The sequence below is a fragment of the Populus nigra genome, chromosome 17 (genome assembly GCF_951802175.1).
Source record: "Populus nigra chromosome 17, ddPopNigr1.1, whole genome shotgun sequence".
In the NCBI taxonomy this organism is placed as follows: domain Eukaryota; kingdom Viridiplantae; phylum Streptophyta; class Magnoliopsida; order Malpighiales; family Salicaceae; genus Populus; species Populus nigra.
In genome coordinates this window covers 14,287,085-14,312,168 of record NC_084868.1, presented here as the reverse complement: position 1 = coordinate 14,312,168, position 25,084 = coordinate 14,287,085, and the positions used below count along the sequence as shown (strand labels likewise).

At 38.1% G+C, this 25,084-nt stretch overlaps 4 protein-coding genes and 1 long non-coding RNA gene across 10 annotated transcripts; 1 reads left to right on the top strand and 4 right to left on the bottom strand.

The window, feature by feature from the left end:
- The first annotated feature begins 621 nt into the window (after window positions 1-621).
- Window positions 622-1,270, top strand: LOC133677282 (uncharacterized). Its single transcript, XR_009835725.1, has 2 exons — window positions 622-845; window positions 963-1,270. It is a non-coding gene; the product is annotated as an uncharacterized LOC133677282 (long non-coding RNA).
- A 297-nt stretch (window positions 1,271-1,567) lies between these two features.
- On the bottom strand, window positions 1,568-3,009 carry LOC133677281 (uncharacterized). Of its 5 annotated transcripts, none has more exons than XM_062099215.1 (2): window positions 2,608-3,009; window positions 1,568-2,329 (listed from the first exon to the last, which is right to left on the bottom strand). In XM_062099215.1, the coding sequence occupies exon 2, from the start codon at window positions 2,311-2,313 to the stop codon at window positions 1,837-1,839; it is 477 nt and encodes a 158-aa protein (XP_061955199.1). In that variant the 5' UTR covers window positions 2,314-2,329; window positions 2,608-3,009; the 3' UTR covers window positions 1,568-1,836. The 5 variants fall into 5 exon arrangements, 4 of the variants coding, with proteins under 4 accessions (XP_061955199.1, XP_061955200.1, XP_061955198.1 ...); XM_062099216.1 differs by having other exon boundaries at window positions 2,703-3,009; XM_062099214.1 differs by having other exon boundaries at window positions 2,578-2,702.
- Window positions 3,010-6,467: 3,458 nt separating this feature from the next.
- Window positions 6,468-15,959, bottom strand: LOC133677280 (enhancer of mRNA-decapping protein 4-like). 2 transcript variants are annotated; one of them, XM_062099211.1, is made up of 13 exons: window positions 15,700-15,959; window positions 14,676-15,611; window positions 13,813-13,862; window positions 13,591-13,747; window positions 13,249-13,467; window positions 12,798-12,926; window positions 10,547-12,547; window positions 9,701-10,060; window positions 9,343-9,462; window positions 8,834-9,004; window positions 7,647-7,808; window positions 7,353-7,478; window positions 6,468-6,925 (listed from the first exon to the last, which is right to left on the bottom strand). In XM_062099211.1, exons 2-13 carry the CDS (start codon window positions 15,585-15,587, stop codon window positions 6,617-6,619), a joined length of 4,716 nt encoding a protein of 1,571 aa, XP_061955195.1. In that variant the 5' UTR covers window positions 15,588-15,611; window positions 15,700-15,959; the 3' UTR covers window positions 6,468-6,616. The 2 variants fall into 2 exon arrangements, with proteins under 2 accessions (XP_061955195.1, XP_061955197.1); XM_062099213.1 differs by having other exon boundaries at window positions 15,765-15,959.
- Window positions 15,960-16,476: 517 nt separating this feature from the next.
- Window positions 16,477-19,145, bottom strand: LOC133676956 (ras-related protein RABB1c-like). Its single transcript, XM_062098776.1, has 6 exons — window positions 18,836-19,145; window positions 18,615-18,754; window positions 18,433-18,515; window positions 17,851-18,055; window positions 17,683-17,751; window positions 16,477-16,873 (listed from the first exon to the last, which is right to left on the bottom strand). The coding sequence occupies exons 1-6, from the start codon at window positions 18,879-18,881 to the stop codon at window positions 16,781-16,783; spliced, it is 636 nt and encodes a 211-aa protein (XP_061954760.1). The 5' UTR covers window positions 18,882-19,145; the 3' UTR covers window positions 16,477-16,780.
- A 149-nt stretch (window positions 19,146-19,294) lies between these two features.
- LOC133676955 (probable galactinol--sucrose galactosyltransferase 2) lies at window positions 19,295-24,198 on the bottom strand. The gene is made up of 14 exons (XM_062098774.1): window positions 23,581-24,198; window positions 23,226-23,470; window positions 22,954-23,044; window positions 22,656-22,704; window positions 22,432-22,523; window positions 22,195-22,302; window positions 21,997-22,125; window positions 21,364-21,774; window positions 20,863-21,004; window positions 20,704-20,771; window positions 20,468-20,602; window positions 20,162-20,382; window positions 19,883-19,971; window positions 19,295-19,798 (listed from the first exon to the last, which is right to left on the bottom strand). The coding sequence occupies exons 1-14, from the start codon at window positions 23,964-23,966 to the stop codon at window positions 19,508-19,510; spliced, it is 2,457 nt and encodes an 818-aa protein (XP_061954758.1). The 5' UTR covers window positions 23,967-24,198; the 3' UTR covers window positions 19,295-19,507.
- Between the last annotated feature and the right edge of the window lie 886 nt (window positions 24,199-25,084).

The window sequence follows — 25,084 nt, the reverse complement described above, 5'->3', positions numbered from 1 at the left end:
AAATCTGTTGTTCCGTCGTTTTATTAAAATCGTCACCTCTCCTTTCTCCTTCTGGTGCGACGCATAATGATGGCTGATGAGCTGTTTGTCGTCGGTCATATTAAAATTTAGTCCTTAAATTATAATTTGTCATATATTTTTTTTTTCAATTCAGTCCTTATTGTTTTGATTTTTGATTTTTTCCCCAAGTCTTTGTTAAGGTTTTTTTATTTTCAATTTCATCACTCAATTAAAGTTTTTTTTTTGGTGTTTTTTTTTCACTTTAACTCTCATTCTTTTGATTTTTTTTTGTTAAAGTTCTTTTCTTTAAAATTTAACTCTCCAATCTATTTTTTTTATTTTCACTTTCATCCTTATTCTTTTAATTACATTTTTTTATGATAGATATTTTCCATGATTTAATCCTTCAATCTAAGCTTAAGGGTGATTTTGTCTTTTCACATAGGTTTTGTAGTTATTGCCAGAGATACAGAGGGTGTTTTGGACCTTTTGCTCTAAATAATTAATGTTATAATAAAAAAGATGTAGGGATTTGGACATATACAGGAGGTGCATACGACACTTCTCAATGACCAGATCTACTATCATGTCCTTTTATTAACAGCGATGTAATTAGGTGGTTGTATAATATTTTTGGTTTATATTTTGAATTGTTTTATATTAAAAAAGCAAAACAAAAATAGTCTATGTACTATTTTTTATTTTTAAATTACGGAGCACCGGTATCTAGAATACCTACAAAGCAGGAAGTGTCGGCACAGCGGCAATGGGTGTGGAAACTAGGAAGCTAGGGTAGGACCACCACCACCACCTGTCTGCTACAGGGACCATCTCCATAATTAAGGGTTTGCTTCTTTCTCTCCTTCTTTCACTTTAATAATCTCTCCATCGATTGCTTTTGTTGCATCAATCACTGTAGCACTACTAGAAATGATGATTTATGTTTTGTAATCGGCATAAAGCAGCAGCAGCAGCAGCAGCAGCTAGCTAGCGAGATTGTTATTCACAAAGACATGGCTTGCGTGGTGAGCAGGATAAAGCATCCAGTGGATCCCCAGCAAAGGAAATCGTGGCTCGAAAAGAACGGTGAGTGACCGGAAAATGAATAAAAACAACAACATCGATCATGGCCACAACACAAGTCGGAACAAACCACCGCTGGACCACTTCTTGTAGTGTAAGAAAATATACAATAAGGATGGAAAATATATGGCATCAAAATATATAGAGAATCTCGCCATGAACAAATTAATTAAGCTATTTTCAGCTCTCTCTCGTTTCCTAATTTTGTCCTTAACCAACGAAGGTCATTTTCATTCATTGGCAAGACTATTTATAAGCAATCCAGCAATCAACGATATCAATCTCAGTTTATATGTATATATACACACACACCAAGAAACTTTAGAAAATAAAGGTAGAAGCCCAATATGAGCAACTTATACGTACCATGAAGACTGGTATCTTGTTAGGCTTCATTTGATTACTTTTAATTTTTTTTTAATTCTTAATTTAATTTTTTAAAAGTTTTTAGATTCATTTGATGTTAAAAATAAATTTTAAAAAATAAAAAAAATATTATTTTAATATATAAATGATTTCTAAAAGCAAATTTTGCCACACTTATAATAAAAAATACTTTAAAAATCAACTCCCAACAAGACACACTTGCAAACAGGACCAGCTGTCTTCTGGGTTTGCAATGCTAGGGAATGAAGAAAAACCCATCAAGATTTCCTAGTGGGTTGTGTGCATGCAATGCAAATGCAAACTTTGCAGTGATTAGCTAAGCTAGGACTAGGCACCATTTTTGTTTAGGAGTAGGGAGGTCGAGGTTCAATCAACAGTAGCCTCCATTTCCAATGACCAAGCATTAATCTCCTCAAACTTGTCCACCGGAACGTCTATGCATGATCCAATGCACGTGGCTTCTGGAGTGGTTTCCCACAAGTGTTGTCCAGAAAATTCAGCGGCAGATGTTGTACTGTAATAGAGAGATGAGGAGAATATTGTGTCCTCTAAACACCACTCCTCCTCGTCTGCCTTTGAGATCATGCTGCTGCCTTCTTCTTTCAGCCAGGGGAAATCAAATACCCCAAGTGCGAAATTGTTGTCTCCGGTTATTTCATTCCTGGTGTTGCTGTCCTCTTCATGGTTGCATGATCTCCTTTCGATTTTGATGTCGTTCCTTACACTACGTGGGTGACTAGGATGATCAGCTTGCATCTTTGTAGATTTATTATTTGAGGACTCCTCTTTCACCTCTTCTTCTTCTTCCTCTCTTCCTCTCTTCCTCTTGATCTCTTGCTCCATTACTTGTATTATGTTTCTGTAGAGAGATATCATGGCCACATTATTGCATGCTCAGAAAACCAACCCGATTCACAAGTACATACAAGACTCTCTACCAATGGAATAAAAAATGCCATGTAGTCTGAAATTCATTGAAGAAACTAGCTGGGAGAGTGATCACATGAAAGAATCTGTTACATACAAAGGGCCAAAACCAAGAGACAAAATGCTCATCATACAAAATTCAAAGAAAACAGCTGAATCTACAAATGAAATGAAACATACATCATGCATGTGTTATAATAATGAACTCACAGCTCCAATCAAATCATTGTGTCGACAAGATAAATTAAACTTTGATCTCTTTTTTCCTCTGTCTATGTGTTCGAGTCTCTGTATGTATATCTTACCTCTTTGAGGGCTCTAAGGGGACTTCCTGATCTTGTTTGAAAAGAGACTACTTTTGCTTGGTGTTGCTGTTAGCTAAAGAAGAATGATGATATGATTAAGCTTTGCTCGCACGCTACGCTATTTTAAGCTAAAACAGTCCCAACCACAACACACACTTCTGTCACGCCTTTTACCATGCATCTGCTGTTTCTCTCTCTCTCTCTCTCTCAGCTGCAGAAACGGCACAACAATCAATCAAACAAATGGGCTGTTGGTTCCTTATTTTGCGTTTCCTTTTCTCTTCCTTCCTTCAAACCTCGTCCCTTGGTCTCTCTGTATTTTTACTCTATATTTAGACTCATATACAGAAGAAAGGCCTGCCACTACCAGGCTCGTTGCATTTTTTTCGCAACATCATGTTTTAATCTTCTCTACTCACATGAGTTTCATGGAGATTAATTATTATAAACTAACATTACTATGATAATACTGCCATGTGAAGTGAATTAAGAACTATTGCTCCTTGGCATGCCTTCATTCCTTTGTCCTCGTCTTTGACACCTCATTGTAATGTCCACCCAGAATAATATACCGGATCCCTAATTTTTCTCCTTTGTAATGTTGTTTTTTATGGCTGAGATGCTGTATAACAGCAAACACAACAACATTAACAATTTGGATTTTGAAGGGTTCAATCCAATCCAATCTCCTTCTGTTCTTAATTGCCTGCAATGCTTGACCAAGAAAAAATATTTGTGGGCAGAAGGGACTTCAAGTTCTATAGCATTTCTATCAATGAGCTATATATAGCAGGCATTTCTGAGCGTCATTCTAATCCATGAATTATTACGTAAACTGTATGATGATTTATGCTAGAGAAGAGAAAAGTTCTGCTCTTTGTAATGGATGTAGGATATTCTTCCTCAAAACCCCACTGGCAAGGTTACGATAGTTAATGAGACTCCTGGCTGCATGTTGATCGCTAATTTCTTATGATGTTGCGGGCAGAAACTGAGTCCTGATATGGTGCTGGGACATTTCATTTATGAGAGAAAAGTGAAGTTTTCATTTCAAGCAGTGTTCAATCGTTCACAACCACAGCAGAGTTAAATGGACACAGAGCATCATGCCCAGTAGCAAATCTAGGATGTTTTCAGAAAATGAATGAAGCATTCAATAGGACTGCTGTACACAGTCTACTGAAGAATATGGACATAATCTATATTTCATTTATTTTACTCATTAACACATGCATTAATTTAGTAAATGAAACTAACATCAAGGGAGCCATTGCTATTGCTTTTGCACCTGAAATTGACTGCTCCCAGTTGAAGATAATCTTTCCTGATCTTGTTCTGCAGATTCTCTTGCTGCTATCTCTCTCTCTCTACCTTCTTTTGTTTCAGCCAGTTTCTTTTTGCAGATTCTCTTGTTGTGCTTCTTGTAAGTAAATTCCCCGATCTTTTCAACTAAGTGCGTAAAAACAATCCATTCAATGTTTCTTCAGGAAGTTTATTTCTGTATCATCATCAAACAGCAGCTGAGATTTTGCATTTGTATGAATGAGAACCGTGCTGTGGTTGTGCTCTTGCAGCCATTACCCAACGCATATTCTCGCTGTCTCTCACCCTTGCAATGCGTTTGATCTTATAATTTGCACACAACACCACGCTCCCCACCCTGCTCTGTTCAAATATGCTTTGTGACTTGAATTGTCACCGGGGAACAAATTTATCCTAACAGCTCAAGTAATTTGTCTATATGCTGCCAGCGGAGAACAAACGCCACAGATTTCTCTTCCTTATTTAGAGATGGAGAAAGTAAATGTCTAGTCAATTCCCATTCAGTTCAAAAGACTAACAACCACCTAGTTATTCCTTGATAACCAGCACTACCTGTAGTCCCCACATGAACAGGCACCATCACGAAAATGATGAAACCGATTGGTATCTCTGATCATGATTTTCTCCACCATCTTGGACACAAACTTGAATGCTGAATGAAAATCACCACAAACTCTGATGTTCTTGTTGATGAGGATGGTGGACCAGGAGGTGCGTTGAGAAGTGCAAAAGCTAGAGCAAGCTTCTCGCTACGGTATTGCAACTTTGCTTCCCTCTCCTGTTGGTCCATAAACGAAAGCACATGGCTACTCTCTGGGACAACCAATTTCCTTGACCTTATCACTAATTTGCTCCCATATATCATGGATCTCTCAGTTACCTCATCCACAGCCACTGTCGGTCCTCCACATTCAGTTAAAACAAAGTCCTCAGAAAATACACTACGAAATCCTCTGTGTCGAACAAAATGCTTCCCAATCTGAGATAAAGGCTGCATACCGAAGTCTAGCAAAACTATACCATCCAGACACCGCTTCTTCAGATCGTAATGGTCAAGATTTCATAGATATCCACAATGCTTATGCAACCTTATCTGATCCTGCAGCTAGGGCTAGCTACGACTGCAGCTCCATCTTATCAATTCAGACATTCTACTTCAAACACTTTTCAGGGACTTCGAACAACGAGGAGGTGGGAAACTGATCAATGTTGGCAGGCAACCTAGCTAGCTGTTTGCTCATAATGTAATTTCTACTATCAACAAGGGAATCATATTTTTTCCTTTAATTTTCTGATACAAAAAGATCAGAAGCACTGAAATTTTGTCAAATAAAACCATAAACTGAAACCACAAGAGTACAGAAAGCACATGACATGGAAACTTAAAACTCAGCTCGATCTGTATTCTATTGAGTTCCCTCTTTAAAACTAGCAAACAATGAGAATCAGATTCACACAAACTAATTCAACCAAATCATATCAACACCAATTCCTTGAAATTTTCTACAACCTTAACAAAACCGAAAAATGGTACATTACATGGTTTTGATTTTCCTTTTTCCTTTTTTGTGTTACCATGAATTACCGAACTATGGATCAATATAAAAAAGAAAAATGGGAGTACAAAATCATATTACTTGTTAAAAAAGGAACAGCACCAATTTTGCCAAGGATGAAAAAGACGAGCATTCAAAGACAATTCAAAGCTATAAAAGTGTAACAATATTGATAGGAAACTAATCCAATCCATGTAGATTCCGATACTTGTCTATAAAAGTAAGGAATGTAGCAGTGTTTTCCCATGGTTCTGTATATGAGAATTTGAGGGGGGGCATTTGTTTTCATCTCAGACATGAGGCAATGCCAGTGCTTGCAGACTGAGGAGCACGGAATCAGAGTTTCGTTGTTGCAATTTCCTCCTGAACAGGTTTTCATTCAATCTTGCAGAAGATGCTCTTCTCAGCGTGACAACACCCTGATTTCGGCAGTCATCTGATGGAGGAATGGAATTCTTCAGTACATGTGATGTACCTCTCTCATACACATGCAGTACGGTCCAACATTAATTTTGATGTAGGGTTTCTTTTTCTCACTGTCTAGTTTTCATATCTTGACAGGCCAGGGAAATTTTGAAGGGTGGTAGGCTGGTAGCTTTGGAAACTGATCGAACAGTGATGCAACAGGATAAGAAAAGAGTTACACTTTGTTCACAATGTAATTTCCAACATCAATACTAGAATCAACTTCTTTTGCACATTTCTTTCTGTTGCATCCTCTACCTTTTAACACCTTTGAAGGTAACAAAAGAGTTGAAATCATATGAGCATAGGAATTTGTGAAGTAAAATTGCTATGATCATGAATTGAAACTACAGGGGTGCAAACTGAAAAAGGTCGATCAAAGTTATAGTGACTTCACCCTTTGAAACTAGCCAACAACGGATTATGTACGAATCACACATTTATAAAATACTCGACTAATTCAAACAATTCTGATTCCCTGAAACTTTCCTAGATCCCTATACAACCCAAAAATAAAAAGTACTATGTTACATATTTGCACAAAATGGTAGGAACGAAAGGGAAAAGAAATCATTTACAGCTCCTTAGCACAGAATTTATGACAACCAGAAGAACACGTATGCCTGAGGCTTCTGAAGCAGATGTGCTGGGCAGACTCCTTTGATGGACCACTATCTGATAGACTTGATCAAAAATTGGTCCTACATGCATCGCAATCATTGGATCTGTAGGGTTTATGGCAGCAGCCACATCTGTCATCCATGCCAACTTTCTAGAGGTTTCATTACTAAAATCACATGCCAGTTGCTGTAGAAGGGCCAGCAGAACTCCTTGGCTTAAAGGTAGTGGTGAAATTGACAATATCCCCTGTAGATCAACCTAGTGAAAACAGCAAACATGTTATGAGTGAAAATTATGCTTCCAACTTTGTATTATACAATGCCTGGCACGTTTGGCTGATCTAAGCTCAAACAAACCCAATGGTTTAGTATTTTGGTTCAAATTCAAATTGGTAGGTTAAGAGGAGAGCTGTGGCCACAAAGAAGATGCAAGAATGGCATCAGAAGGCCACATCTCACAAGAATAAAAAAACTTGCACGTGACCCCAATCAGGTAGAATATAGTTGAGTCAAGTTATGTTTTGCTCGTTTACTCAATCTCTTTACCAATACAAGCACATGTATGCCAGTCTTTCTATGTGGCTTAACACATGAACGCAGCTTACCAGTCCCAAGTTATCTACAAGCACTTCAAAGAAACCAGGCATATTGGAGTTTATCTGTCTACAATTGATGACAGAGCATACCTGAGAACATAACCAGGAAACTATTGAGACATCACTTCTGTGCAGAGCTAAGGTGAACGCTTCCTCATATTTCTGCTCAGCTATCAACCTTGACAATTCTTTTGTTGGATCCAAAGGCACCTCAGGCTGTTGATATCAACAAATACACAAGTCAGATGCAACTAAAAGCTTTGTAACTTCTAATGAAGATTGATCATTTTTACTAAACGCAAAACCATCACAGCTGTTTAACTTGGAAGCTACTCAATACACATTAAAAAAAAAAAACCCACACAACAAATGAAAAGGGCATACCATCTCATGCATACCAGGCAATGGTCCATTGCCCAACTTCGTTGATGGATCTCCCACCTTTGAGTTTGCACCTGCAGCCGCCATAGCTAAGAGCTGCCGTTGACCATCTGCCAGCTCTCCACTTAAGGTCTGGGTGAGTGATGATGCTGAATTGATAGCATCCTGCAATAACACGTGTTCGTATACAAAATTTCAAACAGCAACTATAAACGGTACAGCATGACATGCACCTCAGTCTAAAAACATCAACAGGTCCATGTAAAGGAAAGCATTCTCTTGTATAGAATTAACCACTTTGATATTTGTTGAAACCCTATCATTATAGATACCATGGAAGTTAGTTAACTTGCCACCATAAACATGCAAAGAAATTTAAGGTGGAAAATCTATACTTTAAACTCTCACATGCACCCTAAGAAAAAAAAAGGACACGGAATATTAAGAGCCCAGTACAACAACTAAATATAAGTTTTTGTTTGGCTTTATTTTTGGCCAAAATGTGGTGGCTGAACAGCTGGTGTTGGCCATAAGCAGTACCTCCCTGCCACCATAAATTATAGGGAGGCCACCCATAGCAAGAAGACTTACTTATGAAAGGAGATTAAGACTATACTCTACTACTTGTTTCACTACATATTAGTTCAATGAAGAAAAACAGATTTAGAACGAGACCTCTCTAACGGAGGAACTTAGTTTTCCATTTGAATGAGGAAAAAATAGTATGAGAATCTTTGAATATTTGATTGGATGCTTTAGAAGTCATTTAGAATATTTTTCAAACTGGCTTCAAATGGAAAAGAAGGAATAATTTCACAATAGACACATTCACAAGAGGGTATTTAGAGATCTAATACAATATAAAGGATCCTGCAGTTAAAGAAAAATCAACACTTAAGGGTGTTTTGAAATTCAGTTATAATATTTTAAACATCTGCTTCAGTGAAAATTGAGAAATAATTTCACAATGGGTGTCTTTAGAGATCTAATACTATAAAAAAAGGACCCTTAAGCCCAAGTGTTTAGTAACATTTTCACGTACTACATTGACGCAACAGGCTAATGCCATCAGTTCAAGAAGATATACCACAAAGTAAGATGCATAATTGACGCGTAATAAATAAAGCACAAAAACACATGAATATAGAAGATCTGCAACCTACTACTATACATATCAAAAGTACACATACCCTCAGGGCAATGGCCACAGGAGAATGCATGGAATTAAACTGTTGCTGAATGTCATTTATATGCTTATTAAGCCCATTCTGGAATGTGGCATCAACTTGATCAAACATGGCCTTGCAGGACATCTCAAATGCAGGAATAATTGAAGCTTCCAGCGTAGACCTTAATGCATCCTGCAAATACCAACAATATCATTTTCTTCTGTTTTACGAAAGAAGCTCCTCATCCTTTTGCTTCTTCAAAAATATTTAACAAATAAGTTTCTGAATACATGTGAAAAAATATATCATCATTCATTCTTCCAAAGAGAAGAAAAAATCCCTAAAACAATTGCATAGTCCATCCAAAAGAAACTAGCAGAGTAAAATCACTGCGTCAAAAACAGTCCTTAAAGTCCTACATAAAGAGAGATAAACAAACCTTAACCTACTTGTCATTTAAATTAAATTAAGATTCATGCAAGTCAAGGTTATTGTTCAAAGATATGGGATCATATGGAACTTCAAATAACCTGAAGAGCTTGCTTGCCAGATGTTTGAAACTGTGATTGGATTTGTCTGGCCACTGTAGCTTCAAGTTTTGAACTAACCGTCTTCTCTAACTGATTCACTGCCTTCTCTCCCACCCCTTTCTGCTAGCACATAAAGAAACCTTGATCATTGATGAGCATACATAGGAACAAATAAGATCAACAGGAATGGGAAGATTATGTTATAATTATCAAGGCATTTAATGAAACCATCATCTAGAGCAAAGATAACTGGACATCTATGCATGACTATTTTCCAAGATTATGATTAGTGATATAGAGAATAGGCTGCTGAAACAAGAATAGATATGTTGACAAATGAGAAGCTTTAGCATTTAACCTGGAATGACTCTGTAATAGCTGATGATATGCTTTTCTCCAAAATGGGAGTGATAGCACGAGCAACAGCAGGTCCAATTGCAGCTATTTCCTTCTTTAAAGTTTTCTCCAAAGCTGTTGGCAAATCCTTGTTTATACAATTCGTGATCAAATTAGTTAGCTGCTGTATACGGTCCTTCTCCAACCTCTCATGTTTTGTGTTTTCTTCTTGAAAACGAGCCCATAGAGCATCTGTGTTAGCCCTGATAATTTTCTCGATGCTCCGGCCCAAGGATGCCTCTAGTCTTTTACCTTCTTTGGAAACTGGGACAGAAATCATTGTATTCATCTGCTTCTGCATTTCTTTCTGCATGTTCAGTAACTGTGCAACGTGAAACAAAAATCATCAGTCTTGAACTCTTCGTGAAGGCATCAATCTAAAAGAAAAAATGCACGACCAAAATATTGGATAGAGGAAATCAATGGAGGAGAAAGGTTCAAATCTACACATGTTCTAGCAAAATTTAGTTTCAAGAAATGAGATTGGATTTGGAGATGAGACAGAAAAAAATAGATGCACAATGTAAACAAGGAGGTGACAATAAGCTGACAGAAAAAAAAAAGATGATAAAAAGAGTGATAGTTGATTTTAATAATTCATAAAATATAAAAAGAAAAACAGAAAAAAGTGATATTCTCAAGATGATGACATACTGCAAGAAGTGTGTTAAGCAATCAACACATGATATCAGAAAAGTTAGATCATAGCAGTGAACTGATGTTGGGAAATATTGCATATAGCACGCTCATTGTAACCATTAAAATTGCAAATCACATATACAGAACAGTTAATTGAAATTCCAATCACCTGATCAAGAGTATCCTGCAAGGCCAATATCTGAGGTAAAGCAGCATCACTAGATTGGGCACCAGAAGTGCAACCTGGTTCATTGGACGAACCAGTTGAGTTGAATGGACTCGGGGAAGGGGAAGATGGAACAGATACTTGAGAACTTTTCCCCTTCTGTTTTTTTCCTTTAGTTGCTGGGGCTGGGGCTGGGGCTGGGGACTGCAGGACTGCCACAGATGTTTCTGCTTCACCACTTTTTGCAGGAACATCTTCAGTTATATGTTGCTCCTCATCTACACCACTAGGATTTCTATCAAGTACCTCAGTAATGCTACCTTCATTAGCTTGTCGGATTGCCCCAACACTATAAGCTTCCACATGACAATCTCTAGCCATCTGAATGCCAAGATCCGAGGCCTGAGAGTAGAAGGGTTTTTCCTTCTTCTCAGCAACAGGTGTATGAGATTCTCTGGGCAAGTCAAAGTCATTATTTTGATTGGATCCTGACTCTCCACGTGATAGTTCCCCATCACCATCCAGTTTCAGTATAGACATGTCAGCAGCATCTTCCCAATCATCTGGCTCGCCTTTATTTTTCTCGCTTGCTACAGAGTCAACCTGCAAGGCATCAGCAGGTGTCTGTTTCAGAATAGGGCTGGTGCTTTCTGTGAGTTCTGAAGATATGTCATTTTCTTTCTTTTCCTCAGGGCCTTTATATGCCCCATGAAGATAAGTAGTCCCAGCAAGATCAGCTTTCAGAAGAAATTCTTCTCTCTTCTTCTTCAATCTACTAGAGGTACTCTTTGATATAGTCAGCCTAGCAGGTTTTTCTTTGGAACTAGATACTGGGACTGTTCCACTGCCGGGGGTTTCTTCAACAACTTTAACCTCTACTTCAACATTTTCAGTATCATTGTTCACAAGCACATCCTGAATCTTTGCCTCTCCAACATTCAGACCCTGAGTAGTTTGAGAATTCTCAGAAGCAGCACCCCTGGATAATATCTCCGATGGAGTTATAAGATGGGTTGGGTGTTTAAACATTACTGGAGGTTCAGAGACCATTGCAATACCAGTTTGTTCGATGTTCTTCTCACCCTTATTCAAATTATCACCAGTGGAGGTATCAGTAACATTTTCTTTCACAGTTTCAGTTCTTCGGTCAACTGAATGATCTGGAACAGGCTGGTCACCAGCATGACCACTGAGTTGCACATTGGGATCTGTGATATTTGCTGGACTCTGGAGACCTGACAATGACCGAGACAACTTTGGACTTAACAGTAGATGGGGCGACACAGTGTTAGTATTGTCAGTATTATTACGTGATGAAATAGTAATAGCCTTGGTTTGCCCACCGGAAGAAGCAATATCTAGCGAGCTACCAACATCAGAAGAACCCAAGCTTTCTGGATGGCTTGTTACAGGAGCACTTTCAGAACCGCTAGGAGTCATTGGTGGTGTGGAAGTCATGTTACCTGTGGATATCTCAATGGGTTTACTTCCATGAGATGATTCCATAATAGCAGAACCATCAGAATTAGCAGTATCAAAAGCACAAGAAACATTAGATTCTGTTTTCTCCAACACCATGTTCTCCAGAGGTGGTGGAAGGCATTGTGATAAGTTCAATGCATATTGCTGAATAGCCTGTGTTTGGACACAGTAAACCTGAACAATATTTTCTCCATTTGGTAAACAATCACTGGTTCCAGTAAGACTCAAAATAGGCATTGTAACTGTAAACTCAGCTATGTAATCCATTTGGGTTGCAGCTGGATATGGCCCATATTCTAGGTGTACAGCATATATGGCATTCTTCTTGGCATTTGCAAGAAGAAACAGGCTGGCTCGGGGTAGGGCTACAACTTGATTAAAAAATGCATCCTCAGCACTAGATTCAGCCGAACTCTTTAAGGTCAAGGTCTGAGTGCACTGCCATGATTCAGCATCACTAGGCAATAACCAGCCCTCTTCACTAGCGGAGGCCCATATCTTCACTTCCTGATTGAGGGGCCCCTGTACATAGAGATATGTAAGCGAGCATCAATACCTACAACATTGAATATATCATGAAGGAAACCAAAACCTTCAAGAACATGGAAGTGATTTTGACACAAAATTACTGACAAAATAACTGTATCACGATTATCAAAGGGCAGTAAAATATGGCTGAATTACATATACATCAAACTTTTCTTTAGTCATCTAAGAAGTCTAGCATAATTAAGCTCCATCATTGTGAAGAACAGAAATAATAGGAGCCTACCCCAGTGATAAGAACAATATGATCAGGGCGGTCAGGGGCAGTCAGGAATGCCACAGAATTTACAGGATTACCATCATGTGGTCTGAATACTGCAAGGGGTACTGCCTTACGGTCTTCCCAAATCTTGACCTGTGGAGCAGATAATGAGTGTTTGGTGAATAAAAACACAAAAAGAATAAGAGAATGCATTGCTTATGATGGATACATTGACAAGTACTTTGATGATATGATCATAAAGAATTTGATTATGGCTTAGCTCCTTAAAATGTAATTAAGAGATCTTACAAACACAGTTTGTAATAGACTGTCCCTGCCATAAGTGCACATGTGGGAGGGAGAGTTTGGTTATTGTTTGAGGCTCTGTAACCTTTAGAAACTACAAATGCTACCAGTAGAAACAAATTGACAAACTACAAGACTGTGAGGTAAGGGGGGGAAGGAGGCAACAAACCACGCCATCTGTTGAAGCTGAAGCTAAACGGGTGGTCATCCATTGACACATGGACAACTCAGTGACTTCCCCATCATGTTTACCAACAAGCTGGACCCCGTCAATCAACTTATCAATGGGACAAGTAAGAGGTTGCTCCACTGAAAATGCTCCACCTTTTCCAATCTTAATGGTATCAATTTTCAAGATGAGATTTCCAATTGCAACAATCAAAATTTCCTGCAATATTCCCATTCATAGTAAAGATAAAGAAATCCTTAATCAAGACCAGTACAAGTAGTGAAAAATGTGTCGCAATGGGAAAGTTTATCTGATAACGTAAATATCAAAATCCATTATTACCTGCTTGTGTGGATGCCAGCACACTCGTGGGTGGAATGATTCTCCATCTGCTATTATGTGAAGGGCAAGGAGTATCCTTTCAAAAATTTGAGGTTTTTCTTCCTCATCTGAGCCCTCATTGATCTTCCTTATGAAAACACGCCCATCAACACATGCACTGCAGGGATAAAAGTAAGCATCTTCTGCTATAAAATAGGGAAGAATATCAATTCAAAAAGTTACCTGGCCAGAAGGTGAACATCCTCAGCAAAGAAAGCCATGTCTGTTACTTTCTGCATGAGAAAATCGTGTATGTTAATGAATTAGATAGTTTTTCTGCAAGCATTTAGAAAATAATAATAACCAACATTGATCTCAAAGAGATACAAAAAAATGTTGCATAACTAGAAGAAAGATACATTATTTGGCCATTTGGGGTTGCTTCTAAACATGAAAGGACAGCAGACAGCTAAAGCAATGAAATTAATGAGGCTTACTTTGCAAATCTATCCAATATCACTGTGTGATTTTAATTATAAGAAGCTTCTGTACTAAGAAAAAATCAGGATTTTATTATACACATAAGAAATTTTAGCATCTCTTATTCAAGTACACTAAGCAATTAATTGACAGAACTGAAACCAAAATAAAATCCAGAAGCAATAATGGAGAGTGATGTAGTTCTCATGTTAATATCTGTAACGCAATTGTTAATTTGATGTCAGTGTCATAAGAAAGTTTAATTATTTTGGAGTGAAGTTTTTCCTCCACAACTCGATCAGTTGAATATTGCCTGCACTTGATTTGGAGAGAGCAGCTATTGAAAAAAAATAAAAAATCCACGTATTGCAACTTGTCAAGATAAGTTGAGAACAAACATTCTTGAAGTGTGTCCATATGTAATGGATCATCGAAAGGACTTCAAATACATATTTTATTTACTTCATAGAAATCTGATTTATCAATAATCACAAAGTGAAATTCATTATTGGTTAAGACATTGCCAATTGCTAGGTTACATGATGTAATAAATGTCAATTTTTACTCAAGTTTAGGTGCACAAAACACAAGATAATAGTGAGACTTTAACAAGTATAAGAATTAACCTGGTTATGTCCCCGAAGCAATGATCTCAAAGCAGTATTAATATTGAGGATACGAATAGCACCAGGCTTGAGTCCATAGCAAATGTAATTTCTATTAACAGCAATCTGACGGCCGAGAACAAGGCCAGGATCGGATAAATATTTGGTGATGGGTGTGACTTCAAGTTGAGGTTGCACCTCACCTTGCAATCTCACATCAATATCATACACGACATGGTTGCCATTCAAGTGTCGACCCTTAGGGAGCTTGGTACTGAGCATCCTCGCAGGGGGAGCACAGCATTGCTGCGTTGGAGATGCTAAACTAACAGGAGGGGCAGATGGGACAGGAGGACTGGTGGTGATGAATGCAGTTGAGGGAGTGGAAGAAGGGAAAGGTCCACTAAGATTAGTGGATAGCGGAGGCTGCTGTTGGTTTTGATTGGTCAAGATGTCCATCAAAACAGCACCACCTGAATTATTAGGTGAGAGTGGAGGAGGAGAGGGTGCAAAGGAAGAGATGGGTTGTGGTCTATTTTGGAGATGGATGTTAGTATTTGTGAGGAACTGATTGTGAAGTTGCTGAGGAGGAGGTGGAGGCGGGTAAGGGGAGAGATAGTGAGGGTGGTGAAAAGGGTGGTAAGGGCCAGTAGGAGGTGGATAAGAAGAAGATGGAGTTAGATAAGGTGGAGAAGAGGAAGGGAGAGGGAAGGAAGGAGAGGTAGTGAGATTGCCACTTGTGGTAGTGTTACTATTGGGAGATGGAGGAGGACCTTGCTGCTGCTGCTGTTGTTGTTGGATATGGGGCTGCATCATATTCATAGGATTTGAAGAAGAGGGCTTGAACAGTTTATTCAGATCAAAACCTCCTCCTCCCCCTATTATTCCCCCACCTCCTTGTTGTTGTTGATTTGGATTACCAGGTGAAGCCATTATTAAGCAACAACAAGAAGTGATCTGATAATATAATATACAGTGATTGGAAACAATCAGTCAGATTGATAAAGAAAGAAAGGAAGCAAGAAAGAGATATAAAAAAGCTTACAGAGTGGAGGAATTCCTGGATCCGTTCAAGTTTAAATCTTTTTTCAGATCAGAAAGACAACACACCTTTCTTTCTCCACCTCTCTTCTCTCTCTATTCTGTCGTCCCAAACTAGGGTAGCGATAGAGTGAGAATTTGGAGAAGAAAGAGAGAAGGATCGAAGGGGAAAAAAAAAGTCTTTTTTTATGTTACTTTGCTCAGATGTGTAGATTGACGCCAACGAACAGCACAGACGTAGCAAACGGAGAGTGGAAAATATGGAAAGAGAGAACCTTTTATTTCATTTGTTAAAGTTGTAATTACAATTATTATTACTAATTTTGTATTATTATTATTATTATTAATTTATTATTATTATTATTATTATCGTCGTCATCTCTTGTGAGCGTCATCAGCATTCAGCAGAGGTACCAGACAGAGCACCCATCTGTCGTTGGTACACGTTACCCAAGTTTGCCTCTTTCACTACTGGAATCACACGCTCTTTCAAGCTCCCAAGCTGATCAAATCGTAACTGAACTACTTTCTGTCCTATGTTGACAATAAAATTACTGGGTTGATTTTTCATGATTGGTCTGGACTTTGGAGAAGGGAACTTCCATCCAAGAAGTTTCTCAAAATGGCATTTGATCCTTCATTCTTGGTGGAAGGTATGGCAACATAATCAAATTATCCCTGCTTTCCAAGCCCTTCTTTTCTCTGAAAGATTATGCATTTATTTATACAAATCCCTGGAGATGAAAACACAGATGAAGTGGCCCCAGAGAAAATCAAAGGATTAACACAAAGGGTAAGACTTTCCTGCATTTTTTTCACAATTCAAGGTTTTGTTTCAACACAGATACAGATGAAGGAAACTAGAACAGCCAGTATCAAAGGAAATGGGAAGCAGAAGCGCAGCCGACGGATTTACAATCAATGGACGTGATATCGAGATGGATTATACATATACGTTAATGCCCTGAATAGACACTTAAAGAAAACAAGTCACGATATTCAGACTTGAAAAAACAGGGGAAATCTTAAAGAACACAAAAAGTGTAAATTGGTTGCGTTCAAGTATAGCAAATGGGTATTCAATTTCAACTGCAACAGCCTCCAGCTTGGGCAGAAGCACCATCCCTGCCTCCTGATGACCCTGGAATACCTCCATATCCAACTTTTATCCCATAAGACTGCAGAACATCCAATTAGAATATCAGCCAAACTAGTTTCAATTTTATCTAATAATATTAGTAAAAAATGGCATCAGTATTGAGCATGCTTCAAAATTGTATGAGCAGATTGAAAAGCTAAGTTGACAATGGATTGAGCTCTTGAAAACTCAGAAACCAACACTTTAAAGATTGATAAGAAACCTTATGAAGTACTGCTACGTAACTGTCAGGGTGCCTACTGACGTCACTCGTATCTTTTCATGAGAAGAACAATATAAAGAGCAATGTCCAAGCAAGCAAAGCTAATTATAAGCTTCAAATAGCTAACAAGTGGAAAGCAGCCAATTGAATAGAGGCGAATGAGTGTAAGAAGGAAGCAAAAATCCAAATAGAATACCAGCCAAATCATTTACAACTTTCATTCAATAATAATTGAAGATATGAATGCCAGCATCATGTCTCTATTTGAAAATTAACCATGCTTAAAAAACAGTGTACAATGCAAATCAACAATATAAGATGAAAACGTATTGAGGTCAGCAAAACTTGCATGTCAGCAATATGAAGATCGAAATAAGAAAAATATTTCAATTTGGAAACCCTTGTAGAACATAATTTCCAAGTTGCCCCATTAACATTTGAAAATCCAGATCTTGTCATGAGAAGAACAACATAAAAAACAAACAATCAGAATGAATATAGTTAACCTTCAAAATTAAAACTTCAGATGGAAAATATAAAGCAGCCAGAAGCTTCGGTAAATGATGAGACTTCTAAAAAACATAATAGAAATACGGATATAACTGTGCATAATAAACAGGTCTAACCTCATTTGATACATCAAAAACTCCATCTTGAATCTTCTTATATATAGTTGCAGCTGTTTTGATAAAAGCCTGCACAAAGGATGTTACTATAAGAAAAACTTGACAAACAATAAAGAAAAAGTCTTATAAGTGTTTCAACGTACAGATCATCCTATGTTCATTACTCACCTCCTCGACATTCTGAGCAGTTTTTGCAGAGGCCTCCATGAAGATCAAGCCATGCTCCTTTGCAAACTGCTCACCTTCTTCAGTGCTGACAGCCCTTCTATGAGCAAGATCAGACTTATTACCAATGAGCATAATGGTCATGTTTGCATTGGCATGCTGCCTTGCATCTTCCAGCCAGCTCGCCAAGTGATTAAAAGTTTCCCTCCTGAATAAGAAAACCAGATATCATTCAGGGCCAGCTTAGGGTACAATATAGTGACTGAAAAAACAGAAACGCACACATTTGGACGCCAAATCAAAAGGGCTCCATCTGTGTCATGAAATTACTTGATTATGATGCCCAGCGTGAGAGACCAGGTGGTGGTGGTTTAAATTAAGGAAAAGCAAATGAAGAAGAAACCCTAAATTGTATGTGAAAACAATAGAGCCCATTTTGAAGATTTTGTTTAATTAGGTACCTAGCTAGCTGGCTACAGCAGCAGCATAAGTTACAATATCATCTTCTTCAGAAGAAGAAACAAGCAAAAAAGCATTACAGTTATAGCATAAAAGAAGAGGATAGGGAGAGAGAGGGGTCGGTACCTGGTAATATCATAGACAAGCAAAGCACCGGCAGCACCTCTGTAATAAGACCTGGTTATGGATCTAAACGATTCTTGACCCGCCTAAAAATCATAAAAATCGGAGATTTAAACATAATTATCGATTTGTTCTATAAGAGAAGAGAATTGAAATTAAAGAGAGAGAGAGAGAAGGGAACGAACGGTGTCCCAAATTTGGAGTTTGATAGGCTTGTTATCAATGGTGATCATACGAGCCCCAAACTCAACACCGATGGTAAGGTCATGCACCGGCTGGAATCTCTTGTCCGTGAATTGCAGCAGCAAGCACGATTTCCCTACTCCTGTTCATTCAGTTTTTTTAGAATTTAAATTTAATAAAAAATCATGATCAAAATTAAGAATTTAAGAGACAAAAAACGAACCAGTGTCGCCGATGATGATGTACTTGAAGAGATAAGCGTAAGACATTTTTCGAATAATAAAAAAATGAAATATGTTTAGTTTTTTTTGGAGTTATTAATAAAGAAGAAGACGACCAAGCAGAGAGAGAGAGAGATTGGATGCAAATTCCAGCGATGCACAAGCTTAAATTAGATTATTGTTATTAATAATCAGGACTGGAGGAGGAGGAGGACGGTGACGACTCCCGCACCCTTCCTTCCTTCCTTCTGGTCCTCGCTGTCGTTTCCTCTTTCACCGGATTTTCTTTTCGTTTCTTTTTTCCTTTAATTTATTATTGTTATTATTATAGTTTATTTGGTCGCTCTCTCACCTCACCGTCTTCCTTGCATTCCTTGCGCAGAAGAAGCCCAATGGCCCATTATCATCAAACTTCACTTCCATGCCCTGGAGTTACTCTTCTTACCACCTTTAAACCAATCTTAATAACATACAGTAGTTCGTTCATTAAGTTATGCTAAGATTTTTAGTTCAAGAATCACATGTTTGCTTCTCATTACAGATACTTCTCCGTATTCCTTAACACTCAATTAATTACAGCTAAATCAGTCATTATTATTTACATATACATCCCCTGCCCATGCAGATTGCAGGCTCGTTCTTAATTATCACAATAATCTCTAGGCCCCCCCTCCTCAGTACCATATATCCATGTCCCAACCACTATTCTTGGAGGCATCTATGGTTACTGTCACCAGTTTATCTTCTTCTCCGTACTTCATTTCTTCTTCTTCGCCATTTATGGAGCAACCCTTTGGCTTCACACTCGAGTATCCACCAAAACTACCTGCCCCTCTTCCCTTTATGTGTATTCTTCCATTATAGCTTGACGGATCACCACACTGCTCAACTGACTCTATAGCTCCACCACTGTTGTACATGTTCATCAATCCGATGGGTGCGAACTCAATCCTCTGATAGTAAACCTGCGAAACCATCGATTGAAATTTAATTTACCAATGTAATGCATGTGAGCTGAGTGCAAGAGATTTCGTAGACCAATAATTAACCTTGATAGGTGATACAGTAAAGACATCACATTCCAGAGTTTGTAACCCAACACCAAACTTTTCTTCCTTCGGTAACCGAGACACTGATCCTGAAAAATTGCAAACATTTTGCCTGTCAGCAGATTGCTGGGGTGGCCACTTGTGGTTACTTGTATTTCAAAATATTAGAAACATGTGAGTCCCTTCGATTCTCCCAGGGGAAAAAAAGGAACAGAAAGAATGCTGTGAGTGAGATCCTTATGCTCCCTGTGAAAAAAAAAATGTGGCGGAAAAGGTTACCTTTATTGAAAGAATAGATTGCACAATCTCCGGTCCACAGTTTCCCAGAGACCTCTTCAAAATACTCAACATCAGCAGGAGAAACCTGTCCAGATACCTCTGCACTATTACTGACATGATTCTGGTTTGTGTTATCCAGACAAGGCCAGCTTCCTGCTCCTTGGCAGTTGAACACACCAATAACTCCAGTGCATTTGTTCAAATTCCAAATCTTCAGAAGACTTGATTTAAAAAATTCCCAGAATGTCAGGAGGAGTGAATAAATAAGTGAATTGAATTTCCATACAAGTAAAGTGAGAAAGGCACCTCTTCCCATCCATAACTGGGTCAATGAATAAACAATCTCTTGATGGTCTTCCTGGATATTTGGCTCTAAGCACTGATCCATCAGGAAGTACAAGCCTCTTAAGTATCTTGTGATCATGCTCACCAGGTTTATCACTGTTGACAATTCATAGCAATATTGTTCACCTTTTGCAAGATAAACCATTATGAATGTGAAAAGTAGGGGAAAATGAATTCTGAAACTACACAAATCTTACCTGACATAGACAGGACACCCTCCCACAGCTCTAGCGATGGCATGAAATTCAGCTGCATCATGGAGACTCTGCAAGTCGATGAGACGTTCATAGACTATCAGAATTAGAAATTAGTTGTAGAAGTTTTTAAAGATGAATGATGAGTAACTCCAGACATACATAGAACATATCCCAATCTGGAACAACAACTTCGCCAAGAAATATGCTATTAAAAGCCACAGCAGCTATGTGCAGTGTCTGTGTAGCTGGATTTTTCGGATAGTAATCATCAGAGGCCCGTGTAATAGCACTTCTTTTTGAGCTGCACTAACAAACGGTTTTTATTTCCATGAAAATCACTGCTCAAGCTGCGTGAAATGATCAGAAACAATATTTAATTGTGAAAATACACCAAATTAGACAACTTTAACAATCCATTTTCAAGTCCTGAATAATCTGTTGCATATTATTTCCTACATTTGCAATTAATCAGATTGACTAAGTCACTCAATGCATGCTACAAAGGAAAAAATTTGAACTTCACAAAAGCTAAATTCTGCTGTGTTTGCTGGACATTGTTCAGGTTTCTCTATATTCATGAACTCTATCCTGGATGAATTAGTATAAGTTCATGAAAAAAGAATAAAAATAGGGATGTAAATGGATATATAAGATACTGACTGGTAAATGGAGTCTGTGCTCAGACCCATACAGCAGATAATGCTGTTGTCCTGGAAGTTTGAAGCTATAGACTTCTCAAGTGCTTCTTGGAAATGTCTGGTAAGTGAGACTCGACCTCCTAAATCAGTTGCAATAGTTTCCAGTATATTCTGAACATCAACCTTAACCCCATCCACATCCTGTGAAACAAGATAGCTGTGTAGATCATCATAAAACTGAGATATTCTGTCAGGGTCAATTGCACCAACACCATACTTCTCCATGCAATCCATAGCTAGATCCCTCATATTTGCCAAGTTCCCTGGCGATTGCAGTGGGTAGGTTAATTTGGGATTATACTTCTTAGTATCACGAGCATTTGGAACAAGGCCTCCCCAATATCCCAAGAGGGCATGCCATACATAGACGTACCTGAAATTTTGGAAAGGGAAAAGGAAGAAGGAATTCAAGACGCTTCTAGAAAGTATGAGCATTAAGATCGAAGTCACGCTGATAGTTGTGTACTTGGTCTGCTTGAAGGACAGTTGCTATGAACTACTCTGCACCATCCCTGTCTACTACTATCATTAAGCCCCCAAACACCACCAAAAGAAAAGACAAAAGAACCTCTACTGGACGTCATGGGATGCTTACTTAAGGCCAAAATTCCTCTTAATATCTGCAACAAAATGTTTTAGATCATTTGGTGCATCAGCCTGGAATTCATTGGATCTTCTCCGAAACTTGTTGTTTTCTTTAACGCTGACTAACCTGCCTCCAAACCTGAAATTTGGGGGAGATCAGAAAGCCTGCATTTTCCGTATTAACATAAAAGGACAAGTGAAAACTTACTGTGAACCATCAATAAATGGCTCTCCTTCTTTTTGAAATTCATTAGTGGTATCCTGCCAACCGTCATCTATTATCAAAAACTTTGCTGGAGTGCCTCCCTCGGATAAACTATGAGAGTGAAATGAGGATGAATTTAGAAATTCCATGCTAAGCAACTGTTGCTTTGCCGATCATTTTGGAAGTCAATGTGTTGTGTGTGGAGTAAAAATGTGTCAAGAATTAAGGACATAGATTAACCTTTTCAAGCCATCTTTTATTCCTTGAGGATTTACTTCCTGATAAAAAGCATCCCAGGTGCACCAACCAAACACATCTAGTATTCCTGGCATCTGCATCATAAAGCATTGAAGAAATTCATTAATTATTATGCTTTCATTTTCTTCCTTTTCTACTTTCCTTCAAGCAAGAAAAAGTAGGTGGCCTGTATGAAGATGCAAAGAGTAAATGGTGGCCTAAGTTGCCTGTTTCGTTTCCCTGACAGAAAAGGTTCCAGTTTGCTCCTCCAAAATCCTGCATATGGTGCAAAGAGCATGTAACAACAAGAAGCCAGGAAGGTAGAAGACTAGCTACTCGAGATCTCATGGGATTTTTAATTCAATTTGCTGCTCAGGATTTAAATTCAAACGACAATTAAACATCAATACTCCATATGGAAACGAAATTACCCCCATTTAATTTCTAATATTTCCATTATAAAAGAAAAGGAATCAAATATTTTCTTCAGAATGAAACTGAAAGTTTCTCAGAGGGCTGACCTACTTCATTGATTCCTTCATTAGATCAAATGGATGGTTCCCATAATTCACAAAAACTGCTCTTATGGATTCTGAAGTAACTATAGCGGGGTCACCTATCAAAACACAAAGAGATCAATTCTTAAACCCTGAAAAAAGAGAGGAAAAGGATGAGAAGATGGTTATGAGATTGGAAGAACAATCACAGATGTTCATTCATGTGAACACCTTGGTATTAACAGACACGTACAAGTGCAGGAGTTTTGAATTGGCAACTGAAAGAAAGTTAAGGTTTACCACTTTCAAGACAGAACTCAAGTTCATTTGATGAGTTGCCCTGCAAGCTGCTTCGAAATTCACCATCTAGCAAAGGCAAGAATACGATATAAGAGGGAGAATCATTTGACTTGTCTAAATCTGGTCCTTTCCTAGCTTCAAGCAGCAACATCTGAGTTTCAATAGGAATGTCACTTCCTGAATTCCCCACTCTAGGTATCATCCACCAAACTTTAAATCTAAACAGACTCAGTAGTCTCACATCCCTGCATTGCACAATCATGTTCTAAGAAAACTTCCCATTGAACTAAAAACCCTTCTCAATTTGATGTTGAACTAGAAATACAGGGCAAGGTAACAACAAGAGGGGCCTTACTGAATAACTCCAAGCTTGAAAACATGTCTGGAACTGCTTTGAGAGGAAGTAGCACCCAAGAATGCAGATGAATCCGACAAAGGTGTAAGGAAGACATTGTCAGGCACTCCTGTGATTGCTTCTTGGCCATTTACACTGAGAGTTCCATCTTTTAGTAAGGGCTTTGTACTGATAAACATAGAATGCTTCCATTTGTAACAATTGTTCTTATTGAGACGCAGAAGAGACCTGTGTGGAAGGAATCTCAGGGTCTGGACATTACAATGGGGTAAGAATGTGGAGGAGGAGGAGAAACAAGAATTGGGTTTCTGAGGCCTAGTTAACGTTGTCATACTCACCATATTCATGTTCACGTTGAGGGGGTTTGTGGAGAAGGTATGAGACATAATGTTCCTGTTCGTGTGCTTTTAAGGTCAGTTAAGAATTTAGAATTTGACAGTAGGAAAGGACAAGGCTTTAAATATAGAAGACTGACAGACATGGAACAGTGAAGAAAGCAGGTTGGCAGGAGGGATCTATCCTGCAATCAATCATTTGTGTGTGTGTGTGTGTGTGTGATGGAAGTTGAATTCCAAGATGATAGGGATAAAAAAAAAAAAAAAAGGCAACAAGAGATCGAAGAGTATTGGCCTTCGTTTTATGATCACATTTAACCTTCAATGGATTACATGCAAGGGAAGGCCTTGTCATTTTCTATCTTCTTAGGAGTTGAAGTATCCTCTCATTTTTTGAGGACATATCTGCCCACTGAAACTTGATCACATAATAATAGTGGCACAAATGCATCGCCCTCTTTCCAATCCATGAGTGTCGCTTCTCACAAATCAAAATTATTACTATCTAGACATTTAGACACAGCCCAGTTTGGAGAAAACAACAGTATATTTGCCTGGTAAATGAACTTCCCCTTTAATTATTCTGGCACATTCCACTTTATGCTTAGTCTTGGTTGTTTGGCATGTTAACCCTCGAGGTCTGCCGTTTTATGGGAAGAAAAAATCATCTTAATTTTTTATAAATAAAAACATATTTTTTAATTTGTTGTTTTTGGACCCGTCAAATCCATACGATTTAATTTTTGAAAATTTTTATTTTTTATTTTAAATTAATTTTTTTAGTGTTTTTATATAATTTTAATATATTAAAAATAAAAATAATTTTTTTTTAAAAAAATAATAAGTATTCTCTGAGTAGAGATAAGAGGGGGAGGTGGTGGAGAAAACTCTGTACTCAAGAAGAACAGCAAGGCCATCTGTAAAAGGTAATATGTGGTGCAGGGCGGATCTGCTATGATTTTCCTCTTTATGGAGGAAAAGAACAAACAGTGAGGGAGAGAGCTATAATTTTTTACCCGCCAGCTAGTGTCCATCAACTTTTTGTCCCCTTGTTTTTGTTTTGGGGAGGAAAATCCTGCAGAAGAGCTGTTCTATCAAAACCTGCAGTGTGAGGACCCTGGATTAATAGTGTAATTTAGTTATCTTTTCATCTCTTTTTTTTTTTTTTT

Bases quoted from the DNA above. Each gene is read 5' to 3' on its own strand.
- LOC133677280 (XM_062099211.1), bottom strand. From the start codon at position 15,587: ATGGCTTCACCTGGTAATCCAAATCAACAACAACAAGGAGGTGGGGGA. The intron at 10,061-10,546 runs GTGATTGGAATT...CACGTTGCACAG, and splicing joins TGCAGGATACTCTTGATCAG to TTACTGAACATGCAGAAAGA. The intron at 6,926-7,352 runs GTATGCTCTGTC...TGTTTTCACTAG, and splicing joins TTTCCTGGTTATGTTCTCAG to GTTGATCTACAGGGGATATT.
- LOC133676956 (XM_062098776.1), bottom strand. From the start codon at position 18,881: ATGTCTTACGCTTATCTCTTCAAGTACATCATCATCGGCGACACTG. The intron at 18,516-18,614 runs GTTCGTTCCCTT...TATGATTTTTAG, and splicing joins AACTCCAAATTTGGGACACC to GCGGGTCAAGAATCGTTTAG. The intron at 18,056-18,432 runs GTACCGACCCCT...TTTCTTATTCAG, and splicing joins CTTGTCTATGATATTACCAG to GAGGGAAACTTTTAATCACT.
- LOC133676955 (XM_062098774.1), bottom strand. From the start codon at position 23,966: ATGTCTCATACCTTCTCCACAAACCCCCTCAACGTGAACATGAATATG. The intron at 21,005-21,363 runs GTCAGTATCTTA...TTGTTAGTGCAG, and splicing joins AGCACAGACTCCATTTACCA to CTCAAAAAGAAGTGCTATTA. The intron at 20,603-20,703 runs GTAAGATTTGTG...AATTGTCAACAG, and splicing joins GGGTGTCCTGTCTATGTCAG to TGATAAACCTGGTGAGCATG.